At 44.1% G+C, this 16365-nt stretch overlaps 1 protein-coding gene across 1 annotated transcript in view; it reads left to right on the top strand.

The window, feature by feature from the left end:
- Positions 1 to 16365, top strand: part of CD44 (CD44 molecule (Indian blood group)) — a 113731-nt gene that overhangs the window by 34021 nt on the left and 63345 nt on the right. The window contains 1 exon segment of the mRNA XM_006864893.1: positions 12736 to 12901. Coding sequence (XP_006864955.1) covers positions 12736 to 12901 — 166 coding nt within the window.

Genomic DNA, 16365 nt, shown 5'->3' on the forward strand with positions numbered 1-16365 from the left:
AGATGAGGCTTTCTGCTCCCGTGAAAATTTATAGCCTTGGAAACCCTGTTTAGGGTCGCTATGAGTTGGAACTGACTCCACAGAACATAACAACAACAACAACACACTGCTTTGGCTGCTCCTCGGAAACCCTATATAGGATCACTGTGGGTCGGAACCAACTCCACAGCACTTAGCAACAACAACAACAAACTGCTTTGGAGTCTTGGTGTGGCACTGTGGGTTCATGTGCTGGAATGCAAAGCCCTTTGAACTGCAAGGTTGGTGGCTCAAGTTCACCAGCGACTCCTCGGAAACCCTGTACAGGGTTGCTATGGGTCGGAATAGACTCGAAGGCACTTAAGAACAAAAACAACCGCTTTGGTTATTGCCTGGTATAACTTTCCTTAGGGCACCTGGACTAGTGTCAAATGCAAACTAGAGGCCCCAAAAGTCCCAGATTTTTTTTTTTTTTTTTTCCTTTCCTGACAAAATGCTCAAGAAACAGGCAAGAGGAAACAAAATCAAAGTTGGGGACAGCCTGGGTTAAGTGTTGGAGTTGGATTCTGTAGAAATCGGTGGTGGCATTTTGGTGTCCATCTGGGTGGTGCTGCCTTGAAGGACAAGTCTCGCCTCAGGTTCTTGTTCTAGAAATCTTGTCAAGTCCATTGTGGACTGAGACCCAGCTCAAGAGGGAGAATCTTTATGGAAAACTTTACTGTATTTGTTTTCTTGAAAATGATCATGAGAAAAAATGATACAAAAATACTAATGATTCTGTATTACTTACAAGGGACTCTGGTGGAGCAATGGACTAAGCTCCATTGCTCTGGTTGTTAACCAGAGTCAGCAGTTCAAGCCCATCAGTTACTCTGAGAAAGATGAGGATTTGTAGTCTTGGAAACCCTCAGGAGAGTTCCAGCCTGTCCTATGAGGTCTCTGACTTGGGATCGAATTGATGGCAGTGAGTTTGGCTCTTTGGTTTTGTGTTGCTTATAAAGCGCTTTCCCACATGCATTCATTCATTAGTGCAGAGCCCGGGCCCTCGGCTTCTGACTACCATGAAGGTGACCTGACCTTGTAGGACTCCTTAGGCTTTGGAGCACCTGGTACATGCAGGTGCTTACTAAGCAGTGACTTTCATCACCTTGTTCAACCCCTATAGCAGTGGCTTCCAAATGGTTCCAATGAGCCTCCTTGGGTTTGTGGAGGGTGTCAGACCATCGCTGGGGTGGGAGTGGGACCTGGGTGAGAATGTGCAGTTGTAGGGTGAGGCTCTGGATTTGCCCCTCCACCTATTCATCCTCTACCTACTGGGACAGCTCTGTCTCAGACCTCACCTGAGGGAGAAACATGTCTGAAAATCATCACTCTCCAATTTGAGGGCCGCCACTACTCCCATCTGCTTTGCCTGTTGTCAGCACTACAGGGTAATCAGGAGGCCTTAAAAAGAGTCTGAGTCTCTTGCACCTCAATTTCTTCATCTATAAAATGGGTCAACACTAATCTATGACCCTCCTAGGGCTGCTTTGGATGTGAACATGTGAATGTGCTTCCTTATTGGTGATGGAAACTTGTGTTTGAACCATTCTGTGCAGAGGGTGGAGCCTGAATATGTCCAGATCAACACAGGACTTTAGAGACGCATTCTTAAATTTTGTAACGGTTCCTGGTGTGCATATTCCCCTGCCCTTTTATCCCACAAGCTCCAAGCATTTTCAAACTCCTTATTTCATCCTAGAATCTAGGAAGGCTCCATGTGACCAAGGGAGCTGGGACGAGTTGTTCAAAGTGGCACAGCTTATAATTAACAGAATTTAGGCTAGAACCAGTTCATCCCACTGCCAGATGGGGGTTACTGGATCCTCAACATGTCAGTGACCTTTAGCCACACAGAAAATGGAGTTGATACCTGTGAGTGACAGTTAGTCCTCCCAAGGTAAAACAACAACAACAAACAGTTGCTGTCAAGTGAATCCTGACTTACAGTGACCCCATGTGTGTCCAAGTTAAACTGCTCCATTGGGTTTTCAAATGATTGATTTCTTTGGAAATACTTTTCAGGATTTTCTTCTGATGGACTTGAACCCCCCAACCTCTTGATTAGCAGTCAAGCATGTGAACTGTTGGCACCACTCAGTACTTCCCTAAAACTAGTTACTCAGTTCCCCCTTCCACCCACATGGACCTACAAGAAGAATTAGGTGATCCAACTGCAATTGAAAACCAACCAACCAAGTAACCAGAAAACGTGAGACCCTCTCATAGACAGGAAAACCCCATCTAGGCCCCTGAGATGCTTTTACATTTCATTGACCACATTCTGGGTTTGTGTTCGTCAATCTGCTAAATCAATAAGATCCAAAAAAGAAGAAAACAAAGGTTGAGAGGCCAGCACCAAGCGTTTCCTGATCACCATGGTAACACATAGAATACACATGGTAACACAAAGCTGAAGGTTTTGCTCCTTCAGCTGTCTTCCTGGAGACTTGCTCACCCAAGAATACTTGGCTTTACAGAATTCTTGTGTAGTGATGCTGCAGAGCTGGGGGAGCACTCTCCGCTGGCTTGATGAACTCTGTTGGATCCAGGCTTGAGAATGGGGGTCTAGAGAGGTTTTCCTCAGCCCACCTTCAGTCCTCATCACTACCCTGGGAGACAGGGACAGGACCTCCCTTCAGACCTTGTGAAAACAACCCAAGAGCTTCTCAGACTGTATATTTGGTCAGTCATTTGGAGGCCTTGACTGAAGGACCAGGGTAGTGGCTAAGAGAACCAACCCATAGGGTTCTTGTCTAACAGAATGAGTCTGATGGAACCTTGCTGGCTGAGCTCTGACTACCATGACAGCGTCATGCCCTGTTGGCAAGAAGCTGAGAGGTCGGGGGGGATAGCAAAGCGTCAAGAAGTTGGGGGGTATTTCATTTTTAAGTGCCAAGAGATGAATAGCATGGTTGAAAGCAGCCCAGAACACATTCTGGAGGAAATTCTGTGGGTAAGATTGGGTATGACTGTTTTCTCTGCTCATTAAACCCTTACCCGCCTCCAGGGCAATTCCGGGAGAGACTGAGTCACTCAAGACTCAAGGTCTGCTCTGAGCAGCCAAAGGCGATCCGGCCACCGAGTATGATTTGGGCTTCATTCAGAAGTGAAAACTGAACAATGCACCCTTTCAACAGGGCCTATCACATGGTCATCAGGGGATATGGGCTAGTGATGTGGGGGCAGTGGGAAGGTGGCCAGTTTTGGGGACTGGCAGGCCTGGGTGGCAGCAGGGGCAGTAACAGCTAGCAGGACTCCCAGATGGAAACTTCTGGGCTTTGAAGGCATCAAACAAATGAAGAACAGAATGAGTTCTTCATGGACTGTTAAAACAGTGGATTGCAGCTCTATTGGAAACAGCTTGTTCAGACATTTTATAAAGGACAGCTTCAGTAGCAAGAGCACTAGAGTAGGAGTCAGGAATCTGGTCATTACCAACCCCATGATTCTGCTTTGCTCATAACTGTCTGGGAGACCATCCCCAGTCATTTTGGATTTTGTTTTCTCTTGTATCACAAGAGAATGTGGTTAGAAGCGCTCTATGATCCCCCTGGCTTTAAATGTGCATGATCTTATTAGCAATCATGCTTTTTCCTCCCCTCTCCTCCCCACCTCAAACATTGGCATTTTCTTTCATTGCTTCTGCTCAAAGCCAGCTCAGTTAGGTTTGTGAGTTATATAATCTTCATTTTGAGACAAGAGCTCAGCAAATCAGAGGATGAAAATAGAATCCTGACTCTTTAATGATCTTGTTGTGTGACATCGAGTCAGTTCCAGCTCATAGTGACCCTGTATAGGGTTTCTGAGAGCAGCTGGTGGGTTTGAACTGTGGATCTTGTGATGAGCAGCTGCCACTCCCCATGAGGTTTGTGTGTGATCAGCTCCAAGAAACATGATCAATTCTAATATACTCAGCCTGGATTTTCATGTTCTAGTTACATTGACCTGCCATCTAAGCATACTGTTTAGATCTTTATTTCAAAATGTCACAAGACAGCCTGTGGTCTGATGTCTTGGTCCTGGACCAAGCCTGAGCCCCAGCTCCTCTCTTCATTGGCCCTGTATAATCGTGAATTGGTGTGGTGCTGTATGATAAGCACTGGACCACAAGGTCAGTTTTAACTGCAAGGTCGAAGGTTCAAACTCACACTCCTTGGCAACCCTATATAGCATCACTATGAGGGGGACCGATTGCGCAACAGTACTACAATCGTGACCAGAGCCATAGAGCGGTAAAGGGCAGAGGAGGCCTGAAGACTGTAGCTATGCTTGGACTCTCGACATTCCCAAGAGGTTCATGGGAAGTGCAATGAGTGGAATCAGGGAGAGGTAGCCAGCTCACTGTTGGGGAAGCCCGGAACTGTGGGATCTTTTCTCTGGGGAGAGGGTGGAAGCTCCTTTAGTGAGGCTTTTCCACTGAGTCCTTACCAAACCCTTGGGCAAAGGGCCCAACATTTTTAAGCATTACAATCCAGAAACAAGGGAGTTCTGTTCTTAAAATAATATTCAGTATGTTTAAATTCCTCTCTCCAGAGATCTCTTGTAATGCTCTTCGGTCCACACTTGAAGAACCAGGTGGAGTGTGAGTGGATTTTCATTTAGTGACTGACTAATAAAGACGCTCTGGTAGCATAGTGGTTATGAATCGGGCTGTGAACCTCAAGGTCAGCAGTTCGAAACTACCAGCCGCTCCACGAGAGAAAAATGAGGCATTCTGCTCCCGTAAAGATTTATAGCCTCGGAAACCCTGTGCAGGGTCGCTATGAGTCAGAATCGACTCAGCGGTACTTAACAACAACAATATGAGACACAATTTAACACAGCAAAGTAATCAGACAAACTGTACAGGCTGAAACCAGGTCCACCAATTATGAACTCAAGTAGCTGACATCTTCTTGAAGTACCCACCATCTCATGTGAAACTGGAAATAGTGAAAGTGCCTGCCATGTTGGATTGTGTGAGAACTACATGATTTATTATGTGTAAAATACTGAAAGCCTTGCAGGACCCAGAGCAGATACCCAGGGTCACTCCTATTAGCATGGTGCATGATGAGTGAGTGAGTCATGGGAATTAGATAAGTCATTGAGTTGCCAGAGCTAGCCAGATTCCCAGCTTCAAGAAAATGCAACTTCCCCACACACAAAGCCTGCTCTGAGACGAGATTAGTTCAAAATCTCTAATTTAGCCTCATCTCTCCTGTTGTTGTTGTTAAGTGCCGTCGAGTTGATTCCAACCTATTGTGACCCTGTATAGCATTTCCAAGGAGCAGCTGGTGAGCTTGAACCACTGACCTTGCGGTTCAAACGACTTTTCAGTCTGAGGCATTAGCCCACAGCACCACACCAGGACTCCATCATCTCTCCTGGGGAGATGACAAATCTGGACCAGGTGTATCTGGGTGGCTCAGGTTAGACAATAACTGAATTCCTCTTGGATCATCTGGAGAAATCTGGGTTGGAGAACTGAGAGTGTCAACTCTCCATGGGCTCAGCGTGGCTGTCAGTCATCTTTTGGTGGTCTCCACAGCAAAGGAAGCGGTCTAAATCAATGGTCTTGGGACAGGTTGGCTCAAAAGTTCAGGCTGAGAGAGCCAGTTATAAAACTCAAAGTTGGCCTCTAAGCCATTTATTTTCCAACAGCAAATATTCATAGAAACAAATGTTGTTGTTGTTAAGTGCCTTCAAGTTGGTTCTGACTCATAGCAACCGGGTATAGGGTTCCAAGGAGCTTCTGGTAAGTTTGAACCTTTGACCTTGTGGTTCAAACCAACTTTGTGGTCCAGTGCTTATCCTCCAGTGCCAGCAAATGCATCAGGCTAGACACATTTTAAGTGTCCATCATGGAATTCACAACAAAGTCAAGCTGGTCAAGACATAATGCGGGTGGGGAGTGGGCCTGATGAGAACTCTTTTTGTACCCCACAAGTCTGCTTATCCTGTGGGGAAGCCAGGATAAGAATATTCATCTATCCATTCACTATGTGTCTGGCCCTATGTGCTGAGGATACAATGACAAGTAGGAAAATCTGCTGTCATGAAATTCAGGGGGAAGTGGGAAAATCCCAGAATCTTGGAATTTCACCTTTTCATTTAGAGTAAGTGCTTTATGGCTCCTCTGGCATATCCATGTTGCCAGCACCATTACTCTGTGCTTTGGGTAATAAAATCATGAGATGAAAGAAGGGGTAAGCACTGTGACATGATCTCAGTCTGCCTGGTAACCAAGGTGGCTACCAGGCAACTAATGTGCAGGTAACGTGTGTACAGCACGGGTATGCGGGACAGAGTGATGATTCACGTTTCAGGCAGGATGAGGCAATACGGTGTGCAAAGTTTCATCACAGGGGTCCTAGTAGGATCAGCACTGGACTGCTAACTGCAAGGTCGGCGGTTCAAACTCACCACCTGCTCCTGGGAAACCCTATACAGGGTCGCTTTGAGTTGAAACGAAGAGGATGGCACTTAACAAGAACAACAGCACTCAATACGGCAGTGATTGAAAACTTAGGAATTTTTATTTCTGAAATTTTCCATTTTTCAGTTAACCGCAATAGCAAGATAAACCACAGATAAGGGGTGTACTAGAGTCCTGGGGTAGCACTTAGGTTAAGCACTGGACTGCTAATCCTAAAGTCTGTGGTTCAAACCCACCAACAATTTCTTGGAAACCCTATACAGGGTTGCTATGAGTCAGAACTAACTCAGTGGTACTTAACAACAACTGGGAGTGCTCAGCAATCATATCAAGTGTTTAACGTACATTATTTCATTTAATAAAAGGAGCCCTAGTGGCGCAGTGTCTAAACATTCTACTGTTACCGAAAAAATCAGCTGCTGCCATCTGCTTCCATAAAGATTAAACCCACTTACTGACATGCAGTCTATTCTGACTCATAGCAAGCGTGTAAGATAGTAGAATTGCTCTTAGGGTTTCTGAAATGAAATCTTTGTGGGAGCAGACAACCTCATCTTTCTCTCAAAGAGTTCCTGTTGGGTTTGAACTGCCAACCTTTTGTTTTGTAGCCCAACACTTAACCCACTGTGCCACCAGGGTTCTGCCATGGAGCCCAGGTCTACTCTGTCTTAGAGGGTTGCTCTGAGTTGGAATTGACTCGTTGGCAATGGGTAAACAGCCACACAAAGATTGGTATTGTTATCCCATTGCAGAGGAAGCTGAGGATCAAAGCAGTTACAGTAGCTAGCGGTGTAATCGGGAGCTTGTGGCATGTCAGGATTTGAACACAGTTTTATGCAGCTCCAAACTAGGCTGGCCTGCACTTTGGGTGTTTTTGTGTCAGTGAGCAGCTTTATAACATAAAGAAACTCTTGGAGAGCTAGCTCCCCTCCTTCTTCTAGTCTTTATGATAGGACATGAATGACCTCTTCTCATGTGGGTGAACAGAACACTGAACACATGACTCAGTACCCCTCTGCCCTGGCCATGTCCCTATGTTAATGCTGGAGGCCTGAGCAGCACCTCTGCCTGGTCAAATTCCTCTCTCCCTGAAGGTTCCTCACAGAATGTCTGAAAGTGGCCTCATATGTTGCATCTCTGCCCATACAGCTTCTCTGAGGGAGAGACTTGGTCCTGTCTATCTATTATATGATACAGAAGATTTATGGGAGACCCGAGGGCTCAATGGAAAACATTCTTGATTTCAAGCCAGTTGGAAAGACTTGTTTAAGAGATGCAATTGGGTATTTCATATTAGGGCCACAGCAGCTTCTGAATCCAGAGGTATCTGTTTCTCAGGAAGGAGGGACCTCCTGAGAGGTCTTGGGGGTCCCATCTCCCAGACACCGTTAGCACAATACCACAGACACAGGTGCTCTGTCCATAGATTTGTGTGTGTGTGGTCCATGGCTAGTCTCACTTCAACTTGACTTTAACCTTGCTTTAACCTTGCGAATATCCTCAGCCAGGCATTCAAGAGCTAAAGAGGTCATAGTTACTTAAATTGGGGTTAGGAATTGTAGTTAATTAAGCTTGTGAACTCTTGGCACCCAAACTGGCTGAATTTGAATCTTGACTCCACCACTAATAGCTTGGTGAAGCTGGGCATGTTTTCTCTTCTTTGGTGCCTCAGTTTCTACATCTGGGAAATGCAGATTCTAATATTATCCATGTCATAGCTTGTTTTGAGAATAAAATGAGTTAATACTTGTAACATGCTTATAGGAGCACATGGCACATGCAAGGGGGGCTTCACAAAACTTGTGGGAAAATGGAACTAAAGGATAATGAAAAATTTCCACATATCTTTGAAGCCCCCTCAGATATATAAGAAGCACACAACAAGTATTAGCTACCATGATTGTTGTTGGTATTATTAATACCCTTCAAGATAATAGTTTGTGTTTGTTGAAGTGTTTAAGGATGGCCATTAGAACATCTTCATGAATAGTTAGGACTTAAATGATACACACACTTGAAAATATGTTCCCTTTTAAAGCAAAAACGGTTTAGAGAAGAAAAATTGTACTTACAGGACAATTGACTTGAAAATTAATATTTGGCATAATCATTGCATCCTTAAGTGTCTGAATGCCATCAGAGCTGTGAGTTTGACCTTTTCATGAGATTACCATGATATAGATATGAATTTTGAATTTTAATAGGATTTCTTCAGTCACCGGGCAGCCCTTTGCTGAGTGCCTACTATGTGTCAGGCCCTGTTTGAGGCTTGTTGTCCAAGCAGGTGCAAGGTTGACTATATTGTCTCATCTTCTCTTGTCTGACACACCTATACCTCACTGATACACTCACACAATGCACCCTGTCTGTGAAGTATCATCTATAACATTACATGGAGTCCCAATGTGGCACTGTAGGTTAAGTACTGGACTACTAACTGAAAGGCCAGCAGTTCAAATCTACCAGCCACTCTTTGGAAACCCTATACAGGATCGCTATGAGTTGAAACAAACTCAAACACTTAGCAACAATATCATATTGTTATCTTGACGACTCCACATGAAACTCAAGAGATTCCATTCAAAAGTCTCATCCTGACTTAGTTCCTTTTGCATTTATGCATATTCTATTTGCCAGGTGACAAGTTAGAGTGAATTGAATAGGGGAGAATCTGCCATGTAGCTCCAAACCAGGGTCCATGCCCCAGACAACATCACCTGCACCAGGAGCTGACCAGCATGTTCGCTGTCTTGTCAGGGATCTGGCTGAAGTTCCTCTATCAGCCTCACATTCCAAGGGGCAGGCTTAGAGGTTCTGTTTTTCTTTCATATACCAGAGTGACAGTTTCCCTTTGCTAAGATTGGCCAACCAAGGCCAAAGCTGAAAATGTCAGTAAAAACAAATAGTATTTCAAAAGGGCCTTGTACATCTCTGTTCTGTGTTCCTCTTGCTTCACCAGCCAAGTGTTGCATGAGCTGCTTGAAGGGACACCATTAGAGGTTTTCATCACCTTTAACAAACACCCTGTACCCCTTAAGCAATACCTGTTCATTGTATTTTCCCACCTATCCCTGGCAACCACTGATGAACTTTGGTCTCTATGAATTTGTATTTGGTCGCTCTGCATTCTGGATATTTTAAATAAGTGGGATCCTATATTTATCCTGTGCCTGACTTATTTCACATCTAGACCTACACGAGTGAGAAAAAGAGTTTGGGTTCGAGCCATTTCTACCTGAACCCAGACCTGGGACAATGGGGTAGGCCTAGAGTGCATGTGTTGGTGTGCTTCCTTAAAGAGAGACTGTCTGAGGCATAAAGAAGTATCCAAGAGGAATTGCACTTCACCAGAACAGTTTCAGTGTTGAAACTTTCTGTGTCAGGACCTACCTGGGTCAGTGCAATCCAGGGATAAGATAGTCCACACAAGAATGAGTTGTTGTTAAGGCCCTTGAAGTCTTGAGACTATTATACAGGATCAGGCATAGCAGGGTAATTTGGGGCTCCCTATAGAGAGGTGTCCTGGTGTGGCACTGTGGGATAATACACTGGACTGCAAGGTCAGCGGTTCAAGCTCACCAGCCGCTCCTCAGAAACCCTATACAGAGTCACTATGAGTTGGAACCAACTCGATAGCACTTAACAACAACAACAACATTGAGATTACAGATTAATGTCTACACAAGTTTGTATATGATACTCACCAAAGTCCTTGCCCTAAATAATTCTGTAACCAGTTGATAGCAGCATGCCTTCCGTTATCAATGGCATTAACACTCGGTAGCAAACAACAGGTCTTGAGTATGTTGATATGTTAACAGTATCTTTTTGTGGGGTGGGAGAGGGATTTCAAGAAGACATTCATTTATTCAACTAACATTTGTTAATGGTCTACTTTATGCCAAGCACTGATGTAGGTGTTAGAGCCAGAAATGAATGCAAAGGTTTGTTTTCTTGGAGCTTATACAACAGAAAGAAGATACTAACCAAATGCACTAATAAATAAACGAGTTACTTGAAAACACAAAGCCATGACGAGGTGAGGGAGAAGCTGGAAGTTGGATCAGCATGTTCAGGGAAGAACTCTGAGGTGAGGGGATGTAGTGCTGAGATGCTGAAAGGCAAAAATGAACCATCCATGTGAAGTGCTGAGGATAGAAAATTCCAGACAGACAGTGGAGGCAGATATGAATGTCTTGGTGGTGCAGTGATTAAGTATTCGGCCACTAATGAAAAGGTTAAATAGTTAAAAACCACCACTGGCCAGGAGAAAGATGTGGGAACGATTTTTTATGCAACGAATGCAACCTTTGAAACCCTATAGGGACGTTCTTCCTTGGCCAAAAAATCTATAGCACTCAAGTTGATTCCAACTGACAACAACCCTGTAGGACAGACTAGAATTGTGTTTCCAAGGCTGAAATCTTTACAGAAGCAGGTTACTACGTCTTTATCCTGTGGGTCTGAGCCACTGGCCTTTGGATTAGCAGCCAAATTCTTAACCACTACCATGAGGGCTCCTATCATTGGCCATGATGAGGAAATTTATTCCAGGTGCCTCCAGGAGACATCGGAGGTTATGAGCAATGCAACAACAACACCTAATGGTGGGAAACTACCCACAACGTTAAGTGCAAGAAGGATTCTCAGACCTAAAACCGTGTCTTCAGTGCTATTTCAAATGTTATATATATGGGCCTTCAAAAAATTCATGAAAACATGGAATTCAAAGATAATGGAATTTCCCCACAAACTCATTGAAGCCTGTTGGTATATGATAAAGAAACTTCTTTTTCTAGACCTCATGACAAGACACTAGCAACTTCTTCCTATATGAGTGGACAGATTCCTGGATATTACATATCCAATGAGGCACTGGTGGTTACATGGTGTGTAGTTGTTGTTAGGTGCCATCGAGTCGGTACCGACCCATAGTGACCTTATGCACAGCAAAACAAAACACTGCCCGATCCTGAACCAACCTCACTACTGTTGTCACGCTTGAGTCCCTTGATGCTGCCACTTGACCAATCCATCTTGTTGGGGGTCTTCCTCTTTTTCCCTGACCCTCCACCTTACCAAACATGATGTCCTTCTCCAGTGACTGGTAGAACCCTAGATATTCCATATCCAGTGAGGCACTGGTGGTAACATGGTAGAATCCTGGATATTCCATATCCAATGAGGCACTGGTGGTAACGTGGTAGAACCCTTGCCCTTCATATAAAAGAACTGAGTTTGATTCCAGCCAACACTCCTGTGTGCAGCTATCACCCTTCTGCCAATGGAGGCTGGCATGTTGCTATGATGAAGTAGCTTTCACCAGAGCTTACGTAGTAAGAGAAATAAGGAAGAAAGGTCTGGTGATCAACTACTAGAAACAAGCTAATGAAAACCCTATGGGTCACCATGGTTCAACCCCTAGACTGTCATAGGGGTGGTGCAGGGTCAAGAAGCGTTTCTTCAATGGGGTTATCATGAGTCGGGAACTGACCTAATGACAGTTTAAAATAACATTTATCTCCAGAAAATAAACTAGAAGAAGACACAGCAAAATGTTTGCTGTTGTCTTCCGAGTGATGGACTGGCTTTTCCTTCATTAAACAAAAAAAGTAGATCTATTTCTTGAGTTGATTCTGACGCATGATGGCCGTGGTGTTACAGAGGAGAGCTGAGCTCCTCGGGGTTTTCTTGGCTGTTATCTTATGGAAGCAGAGAACCAGACTTTTCTTCTATGGAGCCACCAAGTGGGTTTGAACTTTTTGGTTAGTAGTTGAATACAAGATATTCGCATCTTCCAGGGACCGTCATTATCTCCTTTTGTGAATTTTCCAGGAGTTTGGATTGCTTAGTAATCAGCAATTGTTGTTGTTGTTGTTAGGTGCCATTATATACATATATATATATATAAGCTCTGGTAGCGTAGTGGTTATGAATTGGGCTGCAAACTACAAGGTCAGCAGTTCGAAACTACCAGCTGTTCCACAGGAGAAAGATGAGGCTTTCTGTTCCTGTAAAGATTTAGAGCCTCAGAAACGACCCTGTATAGGGTTTTCAAGGATATATATATACAAACTGATGGAGGAATGTAAGAGTGATGCTAGTTTATCATGTTTAATCTGTTAAGCTAAGATTGAAGCTTATGTAATAGTGCTTTGGATTGCTAGAGTGAATTTTGAAGATCAGTCAGTGGAGAAGTTTAGTTGGCTTTTAAATCAGTCTATCTTCAAATGAACTTCTTAGCCTTTCCAAGTGATTGATACAAAAGAAGTTAACCATTCTGTTTCATCCCACAGATCTGAACATAACCTGTCGATATGCTGGTGTATTCCACGTGGAGAAAAATGGCCGCTACAGCATCTCACTGACAGAGGCTGCTGACCTCTGCACAGCTTTCAATGCCACTCTGCCTACCATGGAACAGATGAAGAAAGCCCTGAGCATCGGGTTTGAGACCTGCAGGTAAGAGGCCAACATCTACCCACTCTGTAAACCTGGTTGCCTGAGGCCAGGGGCGAGGGTTAGACCTGGGAAGGCTCCTTGCTGGTATCTGAATGGGATATTGCTTGGAGAGTCGGCCCCACCTATTAATTTGGCCAAGTTGATCTGGAACCTGTATGGCAACTGGAATTTAAAGTTGGCTAAAGACACCTTTGTGAATCATAGTGGGGGAGTCCGGAGGAGGCGTTAAGGGTCATATGTGGGAATCCTTCTGCCTAAAATGCTTCCACAGCGCTCTTCGGGCTTTGAAGACATGCAATATCATCGTCGGAACCACAAGAAGACATACAGCAAATAACAGTGTTTAAAATAAATATGTGGCTGGTAGTCTTGGCCCTACAGACTTGGCTCAAAGCAGATTTTTCAAACAACTCTCTCCTTCTCTCTCTTGTTTCTCTCCTGTCATTCTGGTTGGAGACAGTAAGCAAAGGGTTTGAAAATCACAAATGTATTTTATAAAAAGTGGTGGCAAAGGGTTGAAGGGACACTTTGAGGTCTCCGACTAGGGATCTCAACTCTCCACAGAGAGGTGCTTGAGGCATTTTGCACAAGTATAAATAAAAGCAACAGACAGCGGCTTTATTTTTTAATTTCCTATGGTTTTATGGTCATAGGTGTGCATTAAGAGTGAGCTGTGGCCATGGCCACAGTGAAGGGTTATGGTTTGTTGGGTTGGTTTTCACTGAAAGAGTTCGGGTGTCGCTGGGTTGTGCAGACTCTTCATTGCTAGCAGAAGTGTCTTTAAAGAAAGACCTGGTGACTTGCTTCCAAAAACATCAGCAAAATGGAGCACAGTTTTACTCTGATACACGTGGGGTAGCATGAGTCAACCCTACAGCAACTGGTTTATAAGATACCTGGGTTGTCTCAACAACTAACTGCTCTGAAGTTTCCACCCTGGCCTGCAGCCGCCCCTTCTGCTTTTGCAACGCAATTAGGTAACGGTGCTTCCCTTTTCTCTGCAATGCATGCACATTTTCACTCATGGAAGATTTTTTTGGTTTTGTTTATCTAAAGTCATGCTACAGAATTCTTTGAAGAAACCATTAGATGTAAGTTAAGCACATCTGCCACCGTCCTTGGTTACAGAGTAATACAGTCATGTCATGGGCAGTGGCTGAGGTTCTTTTGCTTAAAAGGAAAAAGAGAATCTTTGGAACTGCGCTGTGTGATAGAGTAGTCACTAGTACACCTGAATTAATGAAGGTTAAATACAATTAGAACTTCTCTGCGTCAGTGACACAAACTGCAATCCAAGTGCTAAATTAGCCACAATCGGCTAGTGGTTACAAGGCAAATAATAGGAAATTTCCATCATGGCAGAAAGTTCCGTTGGGCAGCATTGCTCTGGAGTAAATAAAGCAGATGCTTATAGGCATCTGTAGGTGATCAGATGAGCCCTAGTGTCACCGTGAACCTGTGGGAGAAAGATAAGATGTGGCAATCAGCTCCCGTAAAGAATACAGCCGTAGAAACCCTGTGGGCAGGTCCATTCTGTCCTCTAGGGTCACTGTGAGTCGGAATTGATCCAGTGGTAATGAGTTTGGTTTGGTTTGGTTTATGTGTGTTCAGAAGAGCAATGGTCAAGCATTCAGTGATGGTTCCAGTGGTCAAACACTTAGTTACTCACCAAAAGTTACTTACCCACTAACTGCTCTGTGGGAAAAAAAAAACAATATCTGGTGACCTGCTCCTGAAAAGAATGGGACTCTCTTTGGGTCTGTTCTACTCAACAGCACGCAGAACTATGAGTGGGAAGCGACTCAGCGGTACACAGCAACAACAAAAGATCGCTGGATGGCACAAGCAGTTTGTGCTTGAGTGGTTATGACCTCAATTGAGGTCAGCAGTTTGAAACTACCAGTGGTTCCGCGGGAGAAAGATGAGGCGTTATGCTCCGGTAAAGATTTACAGCCTCAGAAACCCTGACTCCACAGTACTTAACAATAACAACAACAACACTAACTTAAAGGCTCGAGGTTGGACTCACCAAGTAGCACTGGGTAAAAACTGTCTGGCAGTCTGCTTTAGTCAAGATTACAAACAAGACAACTGTATGGTGAAATTTTACTCTGTGTCTCATGGCAGATCGACCAGCCGGCCATGGGTGTTTATATGTGTTCACATCTTGGTCTGAGGAAATATATCAGCTCAGAGAAAAGGAGAAAGCTCTGGGTGCCACTGATCTTGGACAGCAGACATGAAGGAAGGTCCATTAGCAAATCCATTTATTCTATTCCCAAGGCTAACCATTAAGCATGGTGGTAAGTAGCCACTAGCAGAATAAAGTGGATTTAGCAAGCTATATTGTCATTTGTGAAATACAGACAAGACATCATTGTGAAACACAGAAATGTTTTCATGTACAGAGAACTACGAGAAGTTCCTACTATTGCCACTGGCTAAACATTGAGCTTTACTTCCTAGGAGAACTGCTGCCCACTCACCACAATCCTCACACTCCATGGAAGGTTGAGTATTATTACACCATTTTATGGCTGAAGGAACGCAGGCTTACTGCCATTCTGCATTTAAGCCTGGACCAAACCACTTGTAGGTGAAGGAGTTAGGAAGATCTTGCTTCACCTGTGCCCAGAAGCCAGATCTTAGGGATCAAGCCACCCTGAGAAACTGAGAGCAAAAGTAAAATGAAAATATTTGCTGAATGTTCTTTTCTCCCTGAGAATAGTAAATTATCCTGCCATAGAGTAAAATACACATTTTAATAGCTCCAACTCATTTATAGTGTGGCACATAGAACTCACAGTCGACCTGATATGTTGAAAACACAGTAAAACTTAAAGGAATTGCATTCGATTCTAGAATGCCAGTGCTATCCATACTTGGCAATACGATGGGAGGGGTACGTGGGCTTCCCGCGGGTTATTACTACCCCAAAAAATACACTGTGCCAAAGAAATTTATCGTTCCACCCATAAGTAGTATTAAGTGTTGCAAAACTCATTTCCCTAATTTCACTCCAGTAACTATGAATCAGCTGTCTGCCAGAGGACAGATGGCAGAGTCTCCCAGGCTAGGATAAAACTGTAGCAGCTACTCTTTTTGTCTGCCCCACCCTGATTAGTAGCAATTCTCAGATATATGGAAACTTATTAACATTTAATTGCATCCCCTCCCTCACCAAGCTGAGGCGATTTCAGAGAAACCAGTCTGTCCATTCAAATGAAGAATTAGTCATGTGAGCTACAATTGCAACATAGACTTAATGAGTTATATGTGTTTAAAAATGTCAAACTTCCACATTTCCTTGGGGTCTTGTGGTCTCTGCACTCCCTATTCTTGGCCCTGGCAGGAAAGATGAAAAGGATCTCTGTTGTACATTTTAACCAGCCTTACAAGGTCAGCGGTTCGAGCCCACCAGCCACTCTGCGGGAGAAAGATGAGGCTTTCTGCTCCTTTGAAGA

Source organism: Chrysochloris asiatica, unplaced genomic scaffold, assembly GCF_000296735.1.
Source record: "Chrysochloris asiatica unplaced genomic scaffold, ChrAsi1.0 scaffold00072, whole genome shotgun sequence".
Taxonomy (NCBI): domain Eukaryota; kingdom Metazoa; phylum Chordata; class Mammalia; order Afrosoricida; family Chrysochloridae; genus Chrysochloris; species Chrysochloris asiatica.